The 24,337-nt window shown below is 45.4% G+C and overlaps 1 protein-coding gene across 1 annotated transcript; it reads right to left on the bottom strand.

Annotated features, from left to right (window-relative positions):
* Window positions 1-525: 525 nt before the first annotated feature.
* On the bottom strand, window positions 526-17,429 carry LOC104854069 (cocaine esterase). Its single transcript, XM_033757900.1, has 13 exons — window positions 17,354-17,429; window positions 14,297-14,501; window positions 13,230-13,371; window positions 12,403-12,536; window positions 12,060-12,318; window positions 11,552-11,650; window positions 11,136-11,276; window positions 10,572-10,716; window positions 7,665-7,802; window positions 7,080-7,152; window positions 6,483-6,648; window positions 2,806-2,841; window positions 526-624 (listed from the first exon to the last, which is right to left on the bottom strand). Exons 1-13 carry the CDS (start codon window positions 17,427-17,429, stop codon window positions 526-528), a joined length of 1,713 nt encoding a protein of 570 aa, XP_033613791.1.
* Window positions 17,430-24,337: the final 6,908 nt, after the last annotated feature.

The following is a 24,337-nucleotide window of genomic DNA, read 5'->3' as shown; positions in this document are numbered from 1 at the left end:
GGGGTCAGGAAGGGAGGAAGCAATTGAAAGTCACCTAACCATCCAGATAAAAGTATGTTGTCTGATCCAGATTGTTGTGAAGATAGATGATGGACCCATCGTGTCTACTAACTATTTTCTACCCATAATGGGCCCATCCCCGGGTGCCTTGTACCCTTCATTTACCCTGGTCCTCTTTATAGGGATGTGTTCAGCCAGAGTCATGGTTCTTTTGTTGTCATCTCCACCAGGTCTTTTCTCCTGTCACTGTACACCTATGATAGCCTCACCCTGGTCCCCAGGAGTAGAAGCAGATGCCTGTATCTCTGTAGAGTGTTGTGCTCCAGCCCCAAGGTCTTGGTCAGCTCTCGCCAATTTCTTCACTGCTGCACTTAATGGCAAGCAATCAAGCAAAACCTTGTCCAGTGTATAGTTTGCACCTGGCAGGGAGTATGTGTTGGGTGGCCAGAGAGTGACACTGAGTGTCCAGCAGTAACTGCAAGCCATGACCAGTAGGGCATGGCACCTTCTCTGCTATGGTTCCACTCAATGCACTCGATGTAGCTTCTGCAGGCCCTGTGTGATACTATAAACACTTTCCTCAAACTGGGGGTTGCTATGTCCACTGATTTTGCAGTTGCAGGTCTGCAGAGACAGTGGGAGGTGTAGAGGAGGGAGTTAGAAGCTGTAATTAGGAACTTGGCTAAAGAGAGTGTTTTGGTCACTTTTCTGGTCACAATAGCTCAGACCCCCAGCTTAAAGGAGAAGATGTTTACATTCAGAAATTTCTGTCTATGCTCAGCTGGCTCCAATGCAGAAACAGAATGGTGGAAGGGCCTGGACAGAGCAAATCTGCTCAAATAATGATGACTATAAGCAGAAAGAGAAGGGAGGTGCCTGGGAGGGTTCGGGTCATGTCGCCAGTGATCCGCTACCTCTAGCCACACCCGCCCCTTAATAGCAAGTCAGCTTTGGCATCCCTATGATCCAAGACTCTTTTAAACACATGAAACTTTTTGGGGACAACCCAGATCCAAACCATAAAATGGAGGATTACTACAGATGGGGAATTAGATTTAACTTTAATGGAGCTCAAAGGGACAGTTTGAGCAAAGGCAGGGAGGTCTGACTATAACCTCCATACTGAAAAGTCCTCTTTGCCTGTTGACTCATTGTTGACTGGGTCCTTTTCAAGGTCCCCTCATCTCTTTATCGTCCAGTTGTGTGGGTCTCTACAGACTACTCTGTATTCTATCATGGCTATTTTATTGGAACACACTGGAGACTGCAGCACATCTAAAGGACTCACTCTTCTGCTTACCCACCCTCCCACTTGTGGTTTCTCTGTGGTCCTATCCCAAAAGATGGTGTATACTGTCCTTTATCCACTTGACAGTCATTTAACAGAACTTATTGGTTCCAATGCTGTGGACCCTTCAGGGCTTTTCCGGTATAATCTCCAGGAACAGACACACATGATGTCTCTGAGATACAGGCCCACATATAAGAGAGTCTAAGAGGTTCCTTCCAGGATACAGCCAAAACAGGAGGCAGCAGCCTGACTTCCCAGAGGAAATGGTTTGAGCTCAACCTGGCAACCAGCCATGGTCTCTTTGCAGAGCCCCGTGGGTCCAGGTTCACAGAGCCCAGTGTCCCAAACAACCCATTTAGGTACTTTCTAAGAGGAACTGTACTCTGAGTCTATTGGAATAGCCACCACAGAGCAGGGGACAGGGATTTATCACCGCCACCTAATCAACGAAGCCAGTTGTTGATTCATTGTCTCCTATCCAACTCTTGTTGCTCCAAGCCTTTGGTCCCAGACCCTGACTGGCCAGCTGTTTGCTCTGTCCTTAAGTCTCTTGAACTAATTTATACCTGGACTGTGGATGCTGAGAGAGCCCAAGCTCTTTCTGTTGCAAGGTCATGGTTCAACTCAAACTCCTAGATATGAACTGGACAACACAGTGCTCTTTCCTAATCCCAGGGCTGCTGTCTACTACTGCTAAAGTGAAAGGGCCCATGTGCTCCACCACTATTGCATTATTTTAATAAAGCCCTGGCAATGATGATGATCAAAGTAATAGTAATAATGTGTAATGAATTAAAGTCTCAAGAGCCCTGCATGCCTGGTGGGTGGTGTTTTATATATAGTGATCTTTTGCACTAATTCTGCCAGGTCCTGTGAGGCACAGGGAGGACAGTGGGAATTAATGGAAAAGTCTCTCATCCTAAAGGTTCTAATGCTGGAGGTGATATGACACAAAGAAAGCAACCTCCATGCAAGGAGTAGTTATCAGGAGAGGTAGAAGAAAGACTTACACCTGTTACCAGACCATAAAATTTCCAGCCTGCCTGTGGCTGAGATCAAGGAGAGAGGAAGCAATTGAAAGACACCTAACCATCCAGAAAAATATAAATTGTACTCATCTTGTTGTGAAGTTACATGAATGATGGACATGTGTCAGGTAATTTTTTTCCTCTATAAGAAATGAGGCCCACCCGTCAGTGCTGTGTACCCCTGTGCCAGCCCTGGTGGACTCTGCAGAGAGGTGTCCTATCAGGCTCATGGTTCCCTTGCTTGTGTTGTCATTTCCACCAGTGCTTTCCTCCCTGTCATCTTCCCTCTGACAGTCTCAGGCTCTGACTCTGCACTTTTGACAGGCCCGGCATGGTCTCTGCCACACCAAGATCTTTACTCTCAGGATCCTGGGCCCCAGAAGGAAAAGCAGGTGCTTTCAGCTCTGCAGAGTGCGCATCCAACCCCATGATCAGAGTCGGATAATAGGTCAGTTCCTAAACTTCTCTGCAGTAAGCTGCACTCACCATCAGGCAGCCGAAGAAATCCTTGGCTATGCTGGACTATGGACATTGAAAGAGCAATCACACAGTCTGGTGGGCAGGGAAAGTGGTGCTGCCAGTGAGTGACACTGAGTGGGCCCTGGTCCCTGAAAGCCAGGGGCCATCAAGCAGGTCATGGTCTTTTCCCTTTTGCTCTGGCTATTTTTTATTTCCTCTCAATACACCATATGACTTTTGCAGGCCTTGAGTGATACCAGAAAACCTCAGTTTAAACTGGGTTTTTCTACATCCACTGAATTTACAGTTGCAGTTCCGCACAGACTGTAGAGGTAAAGAGAAGGGAGCTAGAAGCTGTAATAAGAAAATATGGTAGGGCTGCTTTGAAGAGATGTACAAGGAGTGCAGTCACTTTCCTAGGCACAATACCTGATACACGTAAAATAAGGGAGGAGATGTTTATTTTGGCATACACTTTCAAAAGTTTCAGTCCATGCTTAGCTGACTCTAATGCAGAAGTAGCCTGCTGGAAGGGCCCAGGCAGAGAAAAGCTGTCCATGTAACGGTGGCCAAAAGGCAGGAAAAGAAAGGAGGATTCTGGGAGAGAGCTATAACCTTCCTTCAAGATCATGCCTCCAGTGATCCATATCCTCTGACTACACCCCACTTCCCAACAGCAATTCAGGTTTAGCACCCACATGATCCAATCACCTTTTAAACACCTGAAGCTTTTTGGGTATGCTCCCGATGTAAAACTTAAGGAGTATCTCTATAAATTGGGAATTCAACGAATTTTGATGGAGCTCAAGGAAATAGACTGGCATTAGAAAATATACTTGCATAGAAATGCAAGGAGGTATTACTGTAACCTTTATGCTGAAAGGAATTCCTGCCTGCTGGACTCATTATTGACTGGTCCATTTCAAGGTCTCTCATTCCCTTACAATCCTGATCTGAGAGTATTTGTGGGTCACTCCCTATTCTATCAGGGCTATTTCATGGGAACACACTGGAGACTGTGGCAATCCTAAGGATTCAACCCTCTATTCCCTGCGGCTCTATCTCAAGATACAGAGTACAATGTCTTTGATTCTCTTGACAATCATTTAACAGAACTTTTTGATACCAATTCTGTGGACCCCATAGGGCTCCACCAGGACTATGATAACTCTGGGAGACAGATAAACTTTTAGGAGATTCTAGATTGCAGAGAATCCTGTCAGGATACAGCCAAGACAGAAGGAGGCAGCAGCCTGACTTCCCAGAGCAAGTGATTTGGGCTTAACCTCAGGTAGCCTCTATATATAGCCCAGCCATGGCCTATCTATGCAGCCCTGACTGAGCTTGGGCTCACCAAGCCTAGTGTCCCAACCAATGCATTTAGGAACTTTCTAGGAGGAACAATATTCTGAATCAGTTGGAGTAGTCAGCAAAGAACAGGAGACAGGGAATCAAAACCTCCACCCAATCAAAAAGGCCAGTTATTAATTCAATAGTTCCTCTTCAACTCCTGCTGCTTCAAGACTTTGGTACCAACCCATTAGATAGTAAGATGCTCTTCTGTCCTTAAGTCTCTTTATGTAATTAATTACTGGGCTGTGGGTGTTGAGAGATTTCCAGCTCCTCCCAGATCTGGATCAGGATCCAAACTCCTAGATATGATACAGACAGTATAGTGCTCTTTCTTTCCTAATTTCCTAATTGCAGAACTGCTGTTCACAACTGCTATCCCAATGTTCTCCTGTACTATTGCATTACCTTAACAAAGCCTTGGCATTAATGATGGTCAAGGTAATAGTAAAAAAGTAGCTGGGGATTTAGTTCAGTGGTTTTGCCTCCTGCCTTGCAAGTGCAAAGCCCTGAGTTCAATTCCCAGTAACCTACCCCAAAAGTAGAATGAAGAAAAATCTCAAGAGTATTGGGGGAAAGTGTTGAAATTTTACACGCACACACACACACACACACACACACACGCACACACACACACAGTGATGCAGAAAAAGGAAAACAGCCGGTGAGAAACACAGAGACAAATAGGAAGGTTGAAGCAGAAGCAAAAAATAGAAATCCAGGGGCCGGGGATTTGGCTCAGTGGTTCTGCTGCCTGCCTTACAAGTGCAAGGGCCTGAGTTCAATCCCCAGCGCCGTTAGCAAAGTGATATCACTATATATTCATTGAATAGATTCAAATTTATGACTCAAGTCCAAATCATAGTGGGGATGTGCAGCAAATGTCCCTGTCAAGGGGGATGCAAAATGTTGTGGTTATTGTGGAAGAGATTTCAGTATTAAAAGCTAAACACACAATTGTCATAAAACTCAGCAATTTCCCTTTCAAGTCTCAAGTCTCATTTCCCATGTGTCCACATAAGACATCTGAAAGTGTTCAGAGCAACTTTATTAAAAATAGCTCAGCGGTGCCAGCGCCTGCCTCACAAGTGCAAGGGCAGGAGTTCAATTCCCAGTACCCCCCCAAAAAAAAGCCAAACACAGAAGTCACTCAAATGTTTATCACCTGGGGAGTGGACATGTATGGTGTCTCCCTATATGTAATGCTGCCCCCTTTCCCCAGTAGAGGGAGATGTACAGCTTGAATCTTAAGACATATGCCAAATGATAGAGCCAGTCACAAAGGACTCCTCTTATATGACTTTGCGGAAAGAACAATTTATAGCAAGAGAAGGCAGTTAGGAAGTTGCCAGGAAGTAAGGTGGAAGGTAGTGATGACTGTTACAGGGGCATGAGAGTTTTTGCAGTGAAAAAAACTTTTTAAACACGATGTTCTGGTGGTTGGACTTCTCAGATATTTAATCACATTTAGAAAACTTTGCAGCTAAAGTGGTTGAAAATAATTGTATTAAATTATTTTACAATGAAGTTCTTAAAAATAAGATAACCACTAAAATTTAAGAAATACCAAAAGATCCTACTATGCATCCAGAGAACTGAAAACGATACAAAAGCATATTTCTAGCAAGCACTCAATAATGCTTTCAGGACACATTGGAAGTATGATCTCTCTATCCAGGGGATCCTGAAAGGAATGACCGTTCCCTCCGCTAAGGCCTCAGCCCAGCATTAATGTTATCTTTCTCTGCCCCCTGGAGTCCAGGGTGGGTAATGCAGGCATCATCATCTTTTAATCAGTACAGTATTCTTAAATTAGGAAAACTTTCTTCCTGGAAAATCCAGTGCCCTTGGAAGAAAGGGGGTCAGAGATAAGGGAAGTGAAAACATTGGGTTACCAGGGTTGGGACAAGCTTTTAAATGACCCATAAAAAATGCTCTGTGGTAACAAAAATGTAGATTGACCACAGTATGGCACCTTTGTATTAGGAAAAATAATACATGGCAGGTTTTTAATTGGAGGAGCCAAAAAAAGTTCAAGTAAAACAATGAGGTGAGAAGGAAAATTAATGCCATTATGACAAGAAGGATAAGGGATCATCAGGGAGTCAGGAAAATGCAAAGAGAATTCTTGCATGCAGGATGACACCTCCATGGATGGAAGGACTTTCGGAGACAGGTGACAGGACTTCTGCTAGATGTGTGGATCTTTTAAACCCCAAATCAATTAGGAAGAAATAGCTACAGATCAATCTCTTTGCAGATCCACAATGGTCATGCCGCAATGGCCCTCACAGTGTGTGCAGACTCAATGCAAATAATAGCAGACTTGAGCACAAAGGCCACTGAGGACTTGCATAGTTCTCCTGGGAAGCCCCCAACTGGTGAGGCAGTGTCTCTGTCCAGAATTTCAGCCTAGAGGCCTTCAGGGCACGACCCTCAGAAGGCGGGATGTTCAATTGTAGGTACTTCTCTTCATGGTCCAACGCAGGCCAGAGGGGCAGGTCCTCCCCATTGGGGTTCCTGTGGACACACCCTCCCACCAGGAGGGAGGGTAATCTGAGACCTGCACATCTCAGCCCTCAGTGCCCTGATTTTGGTCAGTCCAGGAAGCTAAGCAGGCCTAGGGACCATTGGAGGATTCCAGATAGGAAAGAAAGGACCCTCCCACTAGTGTCCCTTCATGTGAGCCTGGACCTTTTTCCTCCCTCCCTTTCAGAAGCAGGCTGTGACTGAACCACAACATGTGCCCTGCACTCCAGGTCAGTGAGAAAGTGATAAATGACTTGTACTAATAAGGCCCTTCTCTTTCTATATCCATGTGGGCCCTGGCATTGGGAGACTGTTACCATGTAATTGTTAGTACAGTGTATGCTAATGAGGTCCACAGACTAGAGGAGGGTCTGGTAGGTAGAAGTCCCTCGGGGAGGTTGAGGGTAGGGGCATCATCTCACCCATTTCTGGCAAAGTTGGCCCAATACTTCATCATCCTTATGCTCAGCAGCTTCTCCTCCTCAGTGAAATTAACTGAAGAAAGGAAGACAGAGGCCTAGGTCCTGGAGGACCCTCATCCTGCTGTCCTCCTTACACCACACTCACCACCCAGCTGCAGCTTAAATCTATGCCAAACCTGATCCCCTTTTCCCCCACACACCCTGGAGCCGGCCCCCTCCTTCCCTAAGTTTCTTTTCTCATCCCAGCCTCTAGCTGAGTAGATCCTGGAATCATTCTTATCCAGGAGTCCCCTTCTTTCTGCAGACACTGGAAAGTCATTCAAGAAACAAATATGCCTTTGAAACATCCCCACTGTGCATCCTGCTGGCCGTGGTCAGGTGGGGACAGTTGGAAGAAAGAACACAGGTTAGAGTGGAAGGATTTACATTCTAATCACGGCATAAGCTTTTCACCTGTAAGATTGTGGCTACTAATCACATTTCCTCTCTGGGCCTCAGTTTCCTCAAGTTGACAGTGAGGGCAGTCACTCCTCAGGGACCAAGCCAGAACTCTATGCCCGTGCATGGACATCAGGGAACACTCACTTGAGATGCCCTGGAAGAAAGATCTGAAGACAAAGGGAACCTCATCGCCATGGTCCGCCTTCACGTAGGGAGGCCTTATGCTTTTGAGGTAGGTGGGAGGATGTTGGAACTCGTAGAAGTAGACAGTGCCATGGGTACCTGAGGATGTAGAGAGGCTGTGACTTGGTGACTGCTCACCTGGAGCACTGCTGCTTCATCTTTAGTAACATCATACTTAAGTCAAAACTGGCTAGAATCTGGATAGTGTGTCAGGAACCTGAGGCTAGAGCAGGAGTAATGGAAAGGGCCTTGCATAAGTCATGGCCTTGAACGTCTCAGCAGAGAAGTTTGGGCAAATCACTGCACACTACTCTCCTAAATTTCCTCACCTGTACAATGTCTGTCTCTTACACTTCAGCATGGGGATTTTTCTTATTAGTGCATATTTGTTATACAGACCAGGGCTTTTCATTGTTGGTATTTTTGTACAAATACAAAGATTTCCCCCCAGTTACGACCCTTGAGCTTTCCTTCTCAGATCCCTAAATTCCTTCCTCATCTCTACTATTCCCCCTTCTATTTTCAGGTTATCTTTCTCTTTTTTCTTTCTTTATTGTATTTTTTTGTCCCCAGATTCTTCATATTGAGAGCAAACGTGCAATGCTATACTTAATTTCATCAGTCTGCTTATTAAAATGTGATGATCTCTAGTTCTCTACATTTTCATACAAATGATAGGAATTCATTCTAGGTTTAGGTTGAGTAATAGCTTATTGTGTGCATATGCCATATTTTCTTTATCCACTCATCTGTTGATGGGCACCTGGGCTATTTCCTTAGCTTACCTGTGGTGAAATTCACCTCAGTAAAAATGGATCTGTCTATAGTACATGGTGTGATCAGAAAATGCAATGAAATTTAAATTTAAGAATTTGTTACAGTAAAAAAATGCATTGTCATTAATCCCCCTAAAAAATCGATATGCTCCTCCTCGGTTCAAACATCATTCTAGGGAATGTGTCCTTTACTGTATTAATTTTTTAAAATTAAATATTCACTGTTCTTTTACTCACCCTTGTATGCTGACTTTAACTCCTTCGGGTATATACTAAGGAGTGGTACAGCTGGGTGAGTGGTAGATCTATCTCAATTTTTTGAGGAACCTACATATTGATTTGCTTAGTGCCTGTATAATTCACATTCCCACAATCAGTGAGGTGCAGAAATACTCCCTGCCCCACTGTCTTGCATCCTCCTTGGCATCTAGGCATTTCGTGGATTTGTTTGGGGTTTGTTTTGGGGTTGGTGTTGTTTAATGTCTGTTTGTTAAGTGTTTTGAGTTAGGGTTCCAGACTGCTTCCTTCTTTTCCCTGCATTGTCTTCAGTTGCTCAGTGATTGCAGTCTCTTCTGTGGGCTCCTACTTGATTCCTGAAAGTCTTTTTCTCTTTCTTTTTGCTAAGTTATTCTCTTTTAGGTATCTCATTTCCGAGTCTAGAAGAGGCTGTGATTTTTTGCCAGCTTCTATTCCTCTGAAGATTCCTCTACTCATTGGAAGTATTTTCTCCTTAACCAAAGTTACCTAGGCTTCTAAAGCCATTGCCTATTCTATTCTTCAACTCAGCACCCGACCTTGCCAAGTCTACATAAGCCAATGAAGCATGTATGTATTATGTATGTATGTATGTATGTATGTATGTATGTATGTATGTATTTAGTGGTACTGGGAATTGAACCCAGGGCCTTTGCACTGATCCACATTTTCAGGACTTTAAAATTTTTATTTTGAAACAGTCTTGTTAAGTGGCCCTCTCTGGGTTTGAACTTGCAGTCCTCCTGTTTTAGTCTCCCAGAGTACTGGGATTAAAGGCACATGCCACAGTGACTGACTGATGACACCCTTCAGACTCAAGTAAAGTGGAATCTCCACGTAGCCGTGAGTTGCACGTCCTTGACGGATAAAAAAAATCGAATGGTTTTCATATACTTATTGAACATCTGTGCTTCTTCTTTTGCTTTTGCTTTTGTTTTTCAAATTTTGCAGTAGGGTCTCTATGTAGTCAGGCTGCCCTTGAATTCACTAGGCAACCCAGCCTCCTCAGAGCTGAGGTGACAGGTGTGCGTCACCACATCCCGTTGCACTTCTTTTCAGAAGTGTCTCTCAATTAATTTTAGTTTACTTATTGGCCTGTCTGGGTTTCATTTTTGCATTTGTGTTTTTCTGTCTGTGTGTTTGTTGTTAAATGTTTTCAGTTCTCCTGATATTCTGAACATTATTACTCCACTGTTGGAAGAAGAGCCTGCGGAGCTTGTCTCCTGGGCTGTAGGCTGTCCTTCACTCTGTTGACTGTTTCCTTTACTGCGCAGAAGCCCTCGAACTGGATGTAGTCATCTTAGTCTGTTCTAGCTGAAATTTGCTGTAGTATTGGAGCCCTATTTAGGGAAACAAGGCCTGGGCCTACGACTTCTATTGTTTTCTTCTACTTTGTCCCATTTTGAGTTAATTTTTGTAGATGAGGGTTAAGAGTTTGGTCTTGATCTTTAACTTGTGGCTCTTCGGCTTTCTAAATACCATTTGTTATGGAGACTATCATTCCCTTGACTTATGATTTTGGCTCCTTTCTCAAGAATCAGATGGATGTACTTAGATGGAGTTTATTTCTGTGTCTTTTATTCTATTCTGCTGGTCTATGTTTCTGTCTTTGTCTAATACTGTGCTGTTTTGGAAACTATGGTTTCATATTAGAAAGTAGAAAAATGTGAAACTTCCAGCATTTCTGTCTTACTCATATTTCAATATGAGGATTTACTGAGATGAAGGACATCAAGTGCCTGGCACTAGTAGCTTGATAAAGACAAGGGGCCAGAGCTGAACTTGCAGATCTGAGCTGCTCCCTAGATAGTGAGGCCTCAGTTTTAAATGTACTCACGCTGACTATGTGCTACTTGCAGTGCAGGGATCACGAACATGTAGTCGCCCATCATATCCAAGAACTGAACTTTGATTGTCTGGGAGTCTTCAGTGTCTCCCATGTATTCTTCCATCACCAGATCACCAAACTTAGCAGGCAACTTCTAGCTCAGGGGGACCATGGAGAGGCAGTTTAGGTGGGCTCCAGGGTAGGGAAGACCAGGTCAAACTGGGGAGATGAGCCCTAGATTGGGACTGGGAATGTTACAAATGATCAGGCTGAGGGGTGACCCACCCACAGAGACATACTTCAGCCTTTGTCTGTGGGGATGGCTAAGGGACAGGAATCTGAGGGAGCCATGTTCATTGGATCAGGAACCCAGGAGCCTCACCACATATGCTGACAATTTCTGCAGTTCAGCCCGTATAGTCGCTCTGTCTGTGTGATTCAGATTGTCAGGGAAGCCCAGGTACTAGGTGTTAGAGAGAGGAAATTTGGAGTCATGTGTGGGACAGATCTATATCAGTGCACTCCTAAGAACCCCTGCACCCTGATTCAATGCCCCATATGACTGGGCCTCACCATGGGAAGGGTACAGCCATACTCATTATTGTTGACACCAATGATGCTAGGGACAGGTCGAAAATCAGGAGAGGCCAGTAGGTCCTCAGGGTGCTTGGGCAGGAAAGACCCGTCCACTACACCAGCAATGATCTTGAAGTTCTGAGGGGAAGTTAAAAGTCAGTGATTGAGGTCAAGTCTTACACGTTTTCTCAGGCCTAGTGAGTTGTTTCCACTCTTTTCTAACTCATGCCAGGATGCTTCTGCACAACCTGAGATAATGCCCAATGGCCTTAGTGTACCAGGCCCTCAGTCTCATCCAGAGCTGTGAGGATACCAAGACATGGAGAGGAGGTAATTAGCCCAGAGCAGTAGCGCCTGTCTCTCCCACACGTCATGAGTCCCCTTACTCCACATCTGAAAACATTCATCCTGACCTTGGTAATATCCAGCATTTCCTTTTCATTCTTGCCCCGCAGGCACCTCACCAGGGCTTCGGAGTCTACCTGCCCACAGCCAGACAGTCTGGCCACCTCCTATAAATGGAATGAAGAGAGCTGGTTCATACTCTCAGGCATGGAAAGGGGTGTGCTCAAGGAATAGGTTGAGTCCAAATGATCCCCAAATTTCCCAGGGTACTCTGTGTGGATTGGAACTGGTGTAAAATTGTTCCAAATTCCCCATTCCTCAAAGAGGTCATCCATTCTGCTGACATGGTTCTGCCTATGGTGGTTCCTAGGCTTTGATTGCCAAGGTATGTACTCAGCCTGGGAGAGGAAGAGCTGTGTGAATTCTGTTTCTTGGACCTTCAGCAGTTCGCCGGAAGCCATCTGTTTTCAAGGCACCTCAAATTCCTTTGTTGTCCCCACTGAACTAACACAAGCAGAGGCTCTGAACATGAGTGGAGAGGGAGGAGCTTGGGTTGGGGAGGTTGAGGGCACTCACTGTGCGGACAGCCTCAGACGAAGTGGAGATGAGGCCAGGCAGAACAGCCACCCCACTCTCCATGATGGCACCATGGAAGAGTCCTTGAGACATGGGGGACAAGACATGTGAGGACACACTTGTTCCACCAGCAGACTCTCCAAAAATGGTGACCCGGTCGGGGTTGCCTCCAAAGTTGGTAATACTCTCATGCACCCAGCGTAGGGCAGCCACTTGGTCCAGGTAGCCCCAGTTGCCAGGGGCATGCTGGTCTCCAGTGCTGGAGGTGGCAGGCAAAGAGGTTATGGGCTGGTCCAGGGTATACTCCAACCCTGGGTATTTCCTACCTCAGCCGCAGACTCACCTAAAGAAGCCCAGGACACTCACGCGATACTGAATAATGACCACCACCACATTCTCAGAGGCTGCCAGAATGGATCCATCATACAGAGAGGCCATACCTCCAACTAGTGCACCACCATGGATCCATACCATCACCTGGGGAAATCAAGACAGATGCTGCATGGCTCTCACCCAGCTCACACCTTCCTGAGTTATATGTAGATTATCCATTGCTTTGACTCTGTGTAGCTACTCACATAGGCAGAAGTTCGAGTGGGACCTCACTATCTGGGCCAAGGGTGATGGTCCCAATTTCAATTAACTAGATCAGGACTCTTAGATTTTACCATTTACCCTATGGATGCAAGACTGGCTCCATTACTCTCAGATCCTTTCCAATCAGAATGAACCGGGCTTTCCTTGACTGTCCCACCTGAATGTCAATGAAAAGTGTTAGCTAATCTCACTGACCCAATATATAAACCACGACTGAAATCTTTGGTGATGTCAAACTACACTTCCTGGGCACGGAAGGCATTCTCTTGGCACTAAATTCTAATCTCTATCTAGGGTCCCATTACTCCTAGGGTCAGTTACCCACATGGTAATCCCATAGGTAGAGGCTTCTCAGCAGGGTCTACGTTGTAGCAAGACCCAAGCTGTTCCTTTTAATCTTTTTCTCCTTCTGGTGTGTGTGTGTGTGTGTGTGTGTGTGTTGCTCAGTGTTTTACTTGGAGTACTGCACTTAGTAGTCAAGTGATGTGCCATTGACCCATATCCCCAGCCCAATTCTAATTTTGAAGAAGAAATATCTTCTCATTTCCCAGCTGATCATAGTTTGACACTCACAGGCAATTTAGAGTCCTTGTGGGCATGGGCTGGAGTATAGATGTTCAAGTACAAGCAGTCCTCAGACATGAGAATGGAAGGCACAGTTGCAACTAGCAGCGTCGAAACTTGTGCATCAGTTGCATTAGAACCTTGCAGACACCTGAAGAAATTGGCAATTAGTCTTGGAGTTGTGCAGTGGTCAAAGCCAGACTCTGGGTCCAGACTTGCTTCCAGCCCTCAGTGTCCTGCACCCATAATCCCTTATACACACAAGATCTCTCTCTAAACTCTTTGACAATCAAGGCCCAAACCAGAGGTTCAGAAGAACCTGGCATGGAGCTCAGACTTCCAGGGAAACCTCAGGTTTGATTGGGCCTTGGATCCCACTCATCCTGAGGCTGGAAAATCATGACTACTTGGTTTCTTTATGGGAACCATTGGCTGTAGGTGTTGACATTCACCTTTTATCTCTATAACCACCTGTTTCTGGAACAGGGAAGGATCCCCAAACAGATGTTGCAAGTGAGCACAGAGGTTTGTTTTCTAAAGAAGTGTAGTGGCTATACTTCATCCCAAGACTCAACTGCTAGGGAAACTCATCCCACCCATAGATCTCAGTTTGAAACATTGTAGACTTGTTGCGTGACCAGTGGAACTTGGCCCAGTCAACATTTACAGAGAGTGTACAGGGTAGTGTTTCCCAGGAGTCACTACTGACGCCTTCCTCAGGCATCTACCATGTCTGCTGCTTAGTTAGAGTTTCTCAAAAGTTGATAGAGCTAACCTGAACCTGTCCCAGAATCACTTCTGGTGGAACAGAACCATAGGCATAATGCAAATTATGGAAGAAATGTATCTCTGCTCCTTTTTTCTGGAAATGGAGCTACTACCTTTAGGCTTCCAGGCCCACTACCAAGACCTGTCAATGTTTCTCCACCCTCTGCAGCCTCACCCATTCATTGTAGAAATCCAGCAAAGCAGAAAAAAATTGCTATGGGATTTGGAATCACTTCAAACTCGCCAGAACTCAGAGCAGCTGAACCCTCCCTGTGTAGACAATTACCTCAGCTCCCCCGAGTGCTTACATGGCAGGCAGAGCGGTTCCATTTCTCACACCAGTCCAGGGCTCAGGTGCTTCAGGTGGCGAAAACCTCAGTGGTCCTACAGGTGGCTTTGCAAAGGGAATGCCCAGGAAGGTGTGGACCCCCATGTCAGTGCCATTCACGTGAACAAGGCTGCCCCGCACCTGCCCCGTGGGTGTGTCCCGGATGGGGCTGGCAGAGTCTTGAGCTGAAGATAGAAAGATTTGCATCAGTATTGGGTCTGCCACTGCAGCTCCGTCCTACATTGTGCTTTTGCTACCTCCTTGCCATCCTCACCTCAGCAATGTGAAGGGAACCTGCTCCATAATCACTGTCCTCATTTGTGTCCTGAACTAAGACAAACAGTACTGACGCTAGTCCTGGCCCCAGCATATCCCACGAAGCCCACTCAGGCTTCTTCAGGCTCACAACCAGCGCTTAGCATTACAACTGTCCAGCAAAGTGTTTCACATGCTAATTTGGTGAAAGTGGAATTTGCACTAACCCTGCCATATCTGTGAAGCAATGGGAGGGCTGGAAATTGACTGAAAAGTCTCCCATCCTCAGGGATCTCACACTCAAGGTGGAATGATATAAAGAAAGCATTCTGCCTGCAGGGAGTGGTACAGTGAGGAGCACTAGGATAGAAATGCAAAGCTGTCACTGACCATATAATGCCTCACCTGCTTCTGGGTGAAAGGGAAGAAGCAGTTGATTTTCATAGAAATGTTGAGATAAAACCCAGTTGTCCAAGTCCTGATAGCTGTTGATGCGTGATGGGCACATAGTGCTTGTCCACTCTTCTCTACTTCAGATCAATGCTGTGCATCCCTGCCTCAGTCCTGTTTCTCCCCGGGACTCAGGGTGCAGGGAGATGTCCAGTTAGGCCCACAGTTCCCCTGCTGTTGCCATCTCTAACAGATGACATCTCCTGGGCAGCAGCCTAGGCTGTCACAATTTTTTTCTCTGTAGAATGTGGCAGATCTGGGCTAAATTCAATATAAAAAAGTTAAATACCCCAAAACTTCATGGGGCATTAATGCTCCCTTCCCCATCAGATCTGTGTGGATAAACATCTAGTTTGCTAAGAAGGCTAAGGCACCCTACAGGGCAGTTTAACATCTTTCCATGTAGAAGATGCACTTTTCTCCCTAGTACACATGATACCTTGCCAGCTGGCATTGTTGTGGAAGGAATAAATAAATGACACACAGAGAGACAGCAAAATGGAATTAAAATAACAAATCTACTTGTTAATAAGGGTCAATCACAAATAAGCCATACCCAGACCAACGATGTACTGGGTTACAACTCCTCCTTTTATAGGGTTTCACAGCCTTGACTTCATTTGGGTGGTTACATTTAATTCTCACCGTTTAAATCACGGTCACAAAATAGTTAATCTTTTCAATCCAGATGTAACAGTTCTTTGCAGTTGGGGAGTTTACCTTTAAGATTTGCCTAGTTATCTATTCTAGTCCATAGGAAGGGGGTGTTCAGGGTCATGGGAGCGAATGTTGGCAGTGGTCCTTTTTATATTGACACTTTTATGATCAGGTGGCTTCAGTCTTTCCAGAGTTCAAGACCTTGATGTGCCCTGTTATCTCAGGGTAAGACAAAATGCCTATCCAGTAATTAGTGCCTCCAGTGTCTTGTTAGTTCTGAGCTAAACAGACTACAATTAGACACAACAGAAGCTATTCTATATTATGACACTGCATAGGTTTTAGTTATTTATAAAAGTGTTCTCTCTCAGCATCTCTGTCCACGTAATGCACTGTGGCCACCACACACTGATGCCTGATGCTTGTTACAGCACAGGACAGAGCCTGCTGCCATGTGCCTGTTGGGGGATAGGATATATCCATGGTGCTGTATCCTTGAAGAGGAAGCCTTCCATACAGTGGTGTGAGATTTTACCTATTTTAGGAGGGGGAAAGCTCAGAACCAGAAAGGCCTAGATTTGTGACCATTTCAGTGAAAACCAAGGCCTATGTTCTCAGGCATCATCCTGGAATGAACATGGAAGCTACGGTGTCCTTGATGGTTCTTGTGAGAACCTAAGTTTAAATGAGACAGAAAAGAGTGGGCCCCATCCCTGTGCCCTCTTAAGGCTCCTCAACCACAGTGAATGAGCATAAATCCTAGCCAAAGACTTTAGGAAAGAGGCATAGATTAGGTTGGGCAGTTCTTCTGGTCTGGAAATTCTTTTGCCCTGGAAATGTATGGTTAATAATACATAAAGGAAGACCCTGGGCAGGGTGGGCTATAGCAGTGAGGTAGTGAGGATTCCTCCAAGCCAGAATGCTTTGGGAAAGGGTCGATATCAGATCTCACACCCAGAACATTTCCTTCAGAAGATCAAAGGCTGCAAACACACCCAGCAAGTAGAGCCCATTGGCCATCAGCTCCTGATAAGGAGCCTAAGATTACCTGACTATGATAGAGTACATCACCTTTGCCCTGAAAACCAATCATTGCCTTTGCCCAAGGTTAGGGGCTTGGGGAGTTCAGACCCAGTAACCTCTCAGTTCAGCTTTGGGAGGCAGAGCCCAGGGACTTCTCTGTCCCTGAAGACCAGGTACCTTTCCTTTGGAGAGTGCTAGGGTACTTTCCTGGCTAAGAGAATGTCACAGTCAGAGGCAAAGAGCAGCAGGAAGTTATTACTATCATTACTGTTACACTTAAGGGCCAAGAGCGGCTATAGACACAGCCAAACATACAAGAAGGAAATGTGTTAAATCCCAGCTCTTCTGCCAGACATCAGACCTACCTGTCCTGTGTTCTTTAGCAATATTCATACTGGACTCTTCCTTGGAGTTCAATTTCTTCACACAACCCTGATTCTGTTAGTGCTTCTGAGGCCCATCTTGGAGGCTTCAATTAGGGCATTTTTATGGGCACACAGTTCCCATACTATCAACTAACATCTCCCCCATCTCCTCCCTCCCTGACACTTCTCTCTACCTCACTTCCTCCCCGCCTTCAGTTTCTGGCTCTGGCTCTGCATACTTTGCCAAATGTGACCCCAGTACCTGTCATCTTCTGCAAGATTCTCACCTTGGCCTGGAACTAGTATAAGTAGGAGCCCACAGGCCACAGTGCTCAGCAGGGTAGGAAGTCTGTCCAGTTGCATGGTCAATTTGCCTGCCCGTCCTGTGCTGCTGGTAATGTGTTCTGTTTCACCCACAGACAGCCTCACTGAAGTGTGGCCCGGGTTGGAGTTCGAACCCATCAGGGAAGAGGTGGGGCACTGGGTGGCCAGAAAAGGTGGGTGCTGCTACAGAGTGGCACTGATTGGGCAGAGGTCACAGGGAGCCAGTGGCCAGTGTGCCGCACTTGGTTGCCTCTCTTCCTCCTTTGCCTTTTTCATTCGTCATCTTTTAAAGGTGCTTTTGAGACAAACCTGGGGGTCACTGAGTCCACTTCTTTGCAGTCACTGGTATGAGTGGAGCAGTCACCTGGAGGGAGCAAGAAGCTTTAACTGAAGAGCGTGGGAGCACTTCTCTAGGGTTTCCTCTGAGGACCCCCAGAATGGGGGTGGGAGCTACCTTTGATGGAGCAGAAGGAATGGAGCAGAAGTTTGAGCAGGGAAGAGAGGCAAGACCGTGACCTTCATCCCGAGGGCTCCTCTTTGCCTCCTGGACCCATAGTTGGCTGGGTTTTCTTCAAGGTTCCTCATGCCCTTATAGTCCTTGTTGAGGATCTCTAACAGACACTCCCTCCCTATTTCTGCTATGATTGCTTGGATGCAAACACACCGGAGACTCTGGCAGTACCTCATTTCCCCTGTGGTGCTGGAAATTGAATACAGAGCCAAGACACTGAGCTAAATCCTTTGTGTCTTTGTATTATTTATTGTGATACAGGGTTTCTCTAAAGTGCCAAGTTGCCAAGGTTGAGTTTAAACTTGTGATCCTCCTGCCTCAGCCCCTTAGAGTGCTGGGATTACAGGTGTGTGCAGTCACACCCAGTTCTAGCACTTATCACAGATCTACCCTCTGTACTCATTTGTCCCTACCCTGTACCTTCTCTGCCAATGAGCCATTTCTGCAAAAATGGAGTTTACAGTCATATATCCACTTGAGAAACACATAACTGAACCCATTGATTTCAAAGTTGGGGACCTAGCTGGGATTTCCTGGGCCTATGGTACCTCTATGGAGATAAGTCTGTAAATGGAAGATTCCGAACCATGGAAAATACTTGCAAGACACGGTGAGGAGAGCAACTGCCAGGAATAGAAATACTGTGGTTGTTGCCAACTCTTTGCCATCCTCATGTTGGCACTGTCAAGGGACCCTGATCTGCAAATGCTGGTTTCACACACTTCCTGGCTTTCCCTTTTCTCATCACTGGTCCTCTCCCCAACTTATGCCAACAGGCCTACTGAGGCTCTTTGATACTTGGCACCATCATTCAAGCCTAGGAGCACCCAGCAAAGGGTCCTGTGCACTGAGGCAGGAGAGGGTTCTTTGCGCTGTTCCTGCCAGGTCTTATGAAACACGGGGAGTAATGTGGGAATTAATGGAAAAGTCTCACATCCTCACAAAATCTCGCATCCAAGGTGGCATGGCATAAAGAAAGAGTCCTCCATGCAAGGAGTGGTGTTGTGAGGAGAGTGAGGAGACAGACATATAGCTGTGACCAGACTAAAATACCCAGCATACCTGTGACTGGGCTCAGGAAGGAAGGCAGCAATTGAAAGACACCTAACCATCCAAATAAAAGCAGGTTGCCCAAGCTGAAAGTAGATGACAGGCACATTGAATCTGTTAATTCTTTTCTCTAACCCAGACCAGGCCCATCCCTGCATGCTGTGTGCCCTTCAGTCAGCCCTTATCCTCTCTGTGCAGGGAACTGTCAATCAGGTTCATGCTTCTCTTGTCACCTCCACCAGCTCTTCCCTCCCATCATTTTCCCTCTGGTAATCCCAGGCTCTGCCTCTGCACAATGTGGCAGGCCCAGGCATAGTCCCTGTTACACCCACAGGAGCCTACCAGGAAGGCAAGTAAATGCCCTCAGATCCACAGAGTATACATCCCGCCCGTGGTCATGATCAGCTTGCAGGCCAGTTTCTGCATTGCTGCTTAGTAAGCTACATCCACTGGCAGAAGCCAAATAAGGCCTTGCCAAGCTGGAGGTTGGACCCGGCAGGGAGTAAGCAGGGTGTTGGTTGGGCAGGGCAGAAGGGTGTTGCCAGGGAGTGACAGTGAGTGGGCTGAGGTCTCTAGGAGCCGGTGGCCAGCAAGGTAGTTCATAGTCACTTCCCCTCTGCTCTGGCTCTCTCTGGCTTCCTTCCAACACACCATTTTGCTTGTGCAGCCCATAGGTGATGCCAGGAACTCTCCCCTCAAATGTGAAGTCACTGTGTCCCCTAACTTTGCAGTCTCAGGTCCAAGAAGTGTGTTACCAGTGAAGAGAAGGGAGCAAGAAACTGTAATTGGAGAATTTGGGAAGGCTGCTCTGGGAAGGTGTAAAAGGAATGTTTTAGTCTTTTCCTTGGCCACAATAACTGACACCCACAACTTAAAGGAGATGTTTATTTTGGCTCAAACTTTCAGAAGTTTCAGTCCATGCTCAGATGGCTCCAATGCAGAAACGGCATGATGGAAGGGCCTAGATGGAGAAAATCTGATCAGAAGTAGAGAAGGGAGGAGCCTGAGAGGAGATAAACCCTTCCAGGCCATGGCACCAGTGACCCAGTTCCTCTGACCACACCACACTTCCCCACAGCAAGTCAGCTGTGGCACCTCCATGATGAAATCACCTTTGCAACACATGAGGTTTCTTGGGGACACCTCAGATCTAAAACATAGTGCAGAGGATCCCCACAGAGAATGGGCCTGAACTTTAGTGGAGCTGAAACACCTTGAGCAAAGGCAGGCAGTCTGACTGTACCCTTCATCCTGAAAGTTCTTCCTTGCCTGCTAGACTCATAGTTGATCAGGTCTTCTTTTTTGACACCCTTATGGATTTGAGTTTGCAATGAAATTACCTATATATGCCTTTAATTTATTGAACTTGTTAACATATCAGTATTTAAGCATACATTGGGGTATTCGTGGCAAAAGAGAGTGTCTCAGAATATGGGAAAAGGGATGCAACATATTAACAAGAGAAGGGAAGTATTTTGGGGCAACAGAGGAGCCATTTGAATATAATTTGGCACACTGGTACAGTGAGACAAAAATGCATGACAGATTTCTATTGAAGAAGCCAAAAAAAAAAAATAGTTCAGAGGAAAAACCACAAATTTTTCCAAATTTTTAACTTAGTTTTCAAACTTCAGCCAATTAATATTTGACATCTGAATTACATGTGCATATGAAATAGACATATCATTCAACTGCCCATAAGATAAACTGCACACAAGTGTTGTTCTCTTTTGATAGAATTAAACTTTTAGAGGAAAGTGGTTCAAGTAAGAGCAAATTAGCAGACCTCCTCATGAAATAAACTAGACAAGAACCAAGAAGTTTGAAAAGTGCTAAAGATAAATTTCACCAATCTCTTTCTTATCTGAAACATAGGAAATGTGATCAAAATATGTAGTGAATGTTCAAAATTTTTAAAAATTATTATAGTAAAAGACAAATTGCCGTCACCTGATCCCCCGCCGAAAGATCCCCCTCACTAGGAGCATACCCATCTCATCACCCCTACCACTCCTGGAGCAGCCATAGAGGTCTCCCCTCTTTGTGTCCTTACAAGCTGTGAGCAATAGTATGGTTGCTACCGACCGTAGGGCAGCAAACACGGGATTTCACGAGGAGATACAGGTTCTCTAAAAGGTGGGAGCAGGTTCGGCGATGACAGTCAGACAAAAGCACTCAACACCGAGGTGAAGTTTGCAAATGCTGCTGCAATTTTACTTCTAACTCTAGGTGTTTATATACTAGTTTCAAGGGCACACTTCAAGAGTGATTCCAGTCACAGGCAGGCATGAGAAAGATAGACAATAGTACTGTAAAAACTAAGACCACAAGGTCAAGGTAAGACCACACCTATACGCAGTCAGAAGGGGAAGTTTGTAAAACAAAGGACTGGCTTCAGCATGTCACCTTCAGGATCACCTTCAGGACTTCACAGTCCGGGGCTCAGGGTCAGCACTTTGGCCGCCCATCCTCTTGTGCCCCAACACCTCCCCCTCTCTAGGAACATCTAATTGTTCCTAACCTTTCCTGGGCCCAGAATACAATTCTACAGATAATGAACAAATAGTAATAAAGACAAAATAGAACAGAATTATAAATGAACCCAATGTCCCCAAACTGCAGGCAGAGAGGCCAGCTATTCTCTCCACGGCTGACTTCGCATGCGGTGTGTGCCAAGGACTTCCAGGAGGCTTAACCCCGTGGGGACGATACCTCGGGTCTGGTTTCTGCCAGGTGGTCGGCATTGTCACGCAGACTCCACTGGAGTGGTCGTGGCATATGGTGAATGCTGCTGCCAAGGCCACTCAACAAAAAGACAGACTTGTAAAAATATGGCAGCATGTCCTCGTCCACTTCATTCGTCAGATCTGGAGCCATGCAACTTGTATTCCTTCCTCAAAGTCAAAATGACTATGAAAGGTAAAGGTTCAGTATTGATTCAGGACATGGAGGCAGTTGAGACATTGCAACTAAAGACACTCAGGAAAGAGGACTCCGGAAATGCTCCAGAAATTGGTAAGAATGATTGGACCAGTGTTCCTGGAAGCAAGGGTGGGAATTCTGACGGGACTCATGGCCATGTGGGTCCCACTGTAAGCTGTTTTTCTACATTTAAACACTCACCTTATCCATACAATGCACACATACAAATGTGTATGATGAGTGTACATGAGCTAAACACTGTTAATGTCAGTAGAGAGTTGCTGTGGATGGGGCTACTGTGACTCATTTACAGACTTGGGAAAAGAGAAGTATACAAGCTAGCAGAGGGTGCTGGCCATGTGCTCACTCAAGTTACAGCAGACCACACAAGTCTTGCTATGCTCAGAGGCTGATGTGGGCCTTTGAGTCCTTTTCACTTCATTGTGCTATTTTGCTGTTCTATCTGCTTGTTTCATTATTTTGTAAATAGGGAAGATTGGGAGGTTCAACTAGTCTAGGAACAACTAATGTACCCCATAAATGCCAAATCAAATATTTTTATTTGTTCTGCAAATGCAACAGATTTGTGCCTATAAATTTTTTTGTGTGTTTGCTTTTTTTTTTTTTTTGAGACAGGGGCTTCCTATTTGTGCAGCCTGTGCTTGAACTCACTATGAAGCCCAAATATGCTTCAGATCTGCACCGTTCTTCTTGCCTCAGCCTCCCAAGAGCTGGAATTACAGGTGTGTGCCACCACACCCAGCTACAATTATTTTTAAGATAAGCAAGAGCAAGTCAGCTGGAGAAATACATGGGGCCTGGAGCTTGAGCACACTACCAAGAAGGCAGTGGGGAAGGCCAAACCAGCCTTAGGGGGCCATCTCCAGGAATCTGCAATCCAAGACACACTATCAGCCTCACTGTTGGAGTCATTTCCATAATAAGAATCTTTGATGATGAGTTACTTTTGTGAGTCATAGCTCCCAAGTAGTTCAATTTTAGCTTTGCAATTCTTATCTTCATAATTTCATCTATTCAAATCTCTCAGATTGCTTTTGACCACATCAGTATGTAGTCAAAACTTGTGAAATCCTCTTCGGTAACCTGCTGGGCAATGAGATAAATGGGGATGGCATGCTTCTTCATGCAATACTGTTCTTCAAAGTCAGGGGATTTTCCACTTTGTATGTGGACATGGCTGCATTGTCTATTCTCCATTGTCAGAAAGGTTTCATCAGTTGAAAGATTTCTGAAAATTGCTTTTGCTGTGGGTGCTCAGCATTACCCAGAAACTCAAACAGAACAGCACTGACTTGAGCCCAGGGCTGGCCATCTTTCCATGCTATCACTGCACCCAGCAACCTCCACTCTAAGATGTATCCAAAGACATGACTGAAGTGTTTGGAGCAGATTTACTAAAAATAGCAAAACACAGAAGTCACTCCTGTGTGCATCACCCAGGGAGTAGATGGATATGTGTGGTGTCCCCCTCTGTGGAATGCCGCCCCACAATGGAAGGAAAGAAGTATCACTTGAATCTCAAAAAACATGCTAAGTGGCAGAGTAGTCACAAAATACTTCTTTCATGTATTACAGAAAGAGAAAAGTGGAGCAAGAGAAAGGAGGTTGCCAGGGTGTGGGGAGGAAAGCAGTCATTAGTGTCGAGGGGCATGAGGAGAGCTTTTGCAGTGAAAAAAAATTTGAACATAATGAACTAGTGGCTGCATGTCTCCATATTTATTACATTTACCAAACTATGCAAGTAAAATGGGTAAACTTAATTCTATATAAATTATTTCACAATAAAGCTCTTGAAAAAAGGTAACTACTGAGATCTAAGAAATACCCAGGAAACCCACTTTTGGGGTGACCTGTGCACCTACAGAACTGCATACAGAGGCATGTTTATCACAGAAGTTCAATAAGGCTTTTGGATACAATAGAAGTATTAGCATCTGTTCCAGTAAGGGGGCACTGAAAGGAAGGTCTCTAAACTCCTCCAAGGGTCTCAACCCAGGCTTAATGTTCTCTTTGTCTGCCACCTGGAGTCCAGGGTGAATAATGTGAGCATCTTCACTCATCTTTTAATTCCAATTTGATACACTATATTGAAACTTAAATGCAATGGATGAAAGGGGAAGGAGGACTTTATCCCTGGGAAACTGCTGTCCCAGGATGGCAAGTTGCCCAAAGACAGTGGTTTTTGGGAGAGAAGAGAGCGTCTCAGAATATAGGGTAAGGGATGCAACATTTTAACAACAGAATGAAAGCGTTTTGGGACAACAAATAAGCAGTTTGAACACAATATGGCACATTTGTACCGTAAGAAAAAAAATACATGACAAGTTTTTATTGTAGAAGCCAAAAAATAGTTCAAGGGAAAAAATCTGATGAAAAGAAAATTGGTCACATGGAGAACCAAAAACCCAGGAGACAGGTAATAAGGAGGATGGAAGTAGAAGTG

This window comes from Fukomys damarensis, unplaced genomic scaffold (assembly GCF_012274545.1).
Source record: "Fukomys damarensis isolate Sample0158 unplaced genomic scaffold, DMR_v1.0_HiC HiC_scaffold_32, whole genome shotgun sequence".
Taxonomy (NCBI): Eukaryota; Metazoa; Chordata; class Mammalia; order Rodentia; family Bathyergidae; genus Fukomys; species Fukomys damarensis.
The sequence above is the reverse complement of the archived record's forward strand: the minus strand, read 5'-3'. Positions and strand labels throughout refer to the sequence as shown.

What these genes read in the sequence shown, in the direction of transcription:
- LOC104854069 (XM_033757900.1), bottom strand. Translation starts at nt 17,429, where the DNA reads ATGCAACTGGACAGACTTCCTACCCTGCTGAGCACTGTGGCCTGTGGG. An exon ending in TATACTAGTTCCAGGCCAAG is followed by an intron (nt 14,502 to 17,353) that starts GTGAGAATCTTG and finishes TTCTATCTTCAG; the next exon opens with CTCAAGACTCTGCCAGCCCC. An exon ending in GCCAACTTTGCCAGAAATGG is followed by an intron (nt 6,649 to 7,079) that starts GTGAGATGATGC and finishes GTGTGTCCACAG; the next exon opens with GAACCCCAATGGGGAGGACC.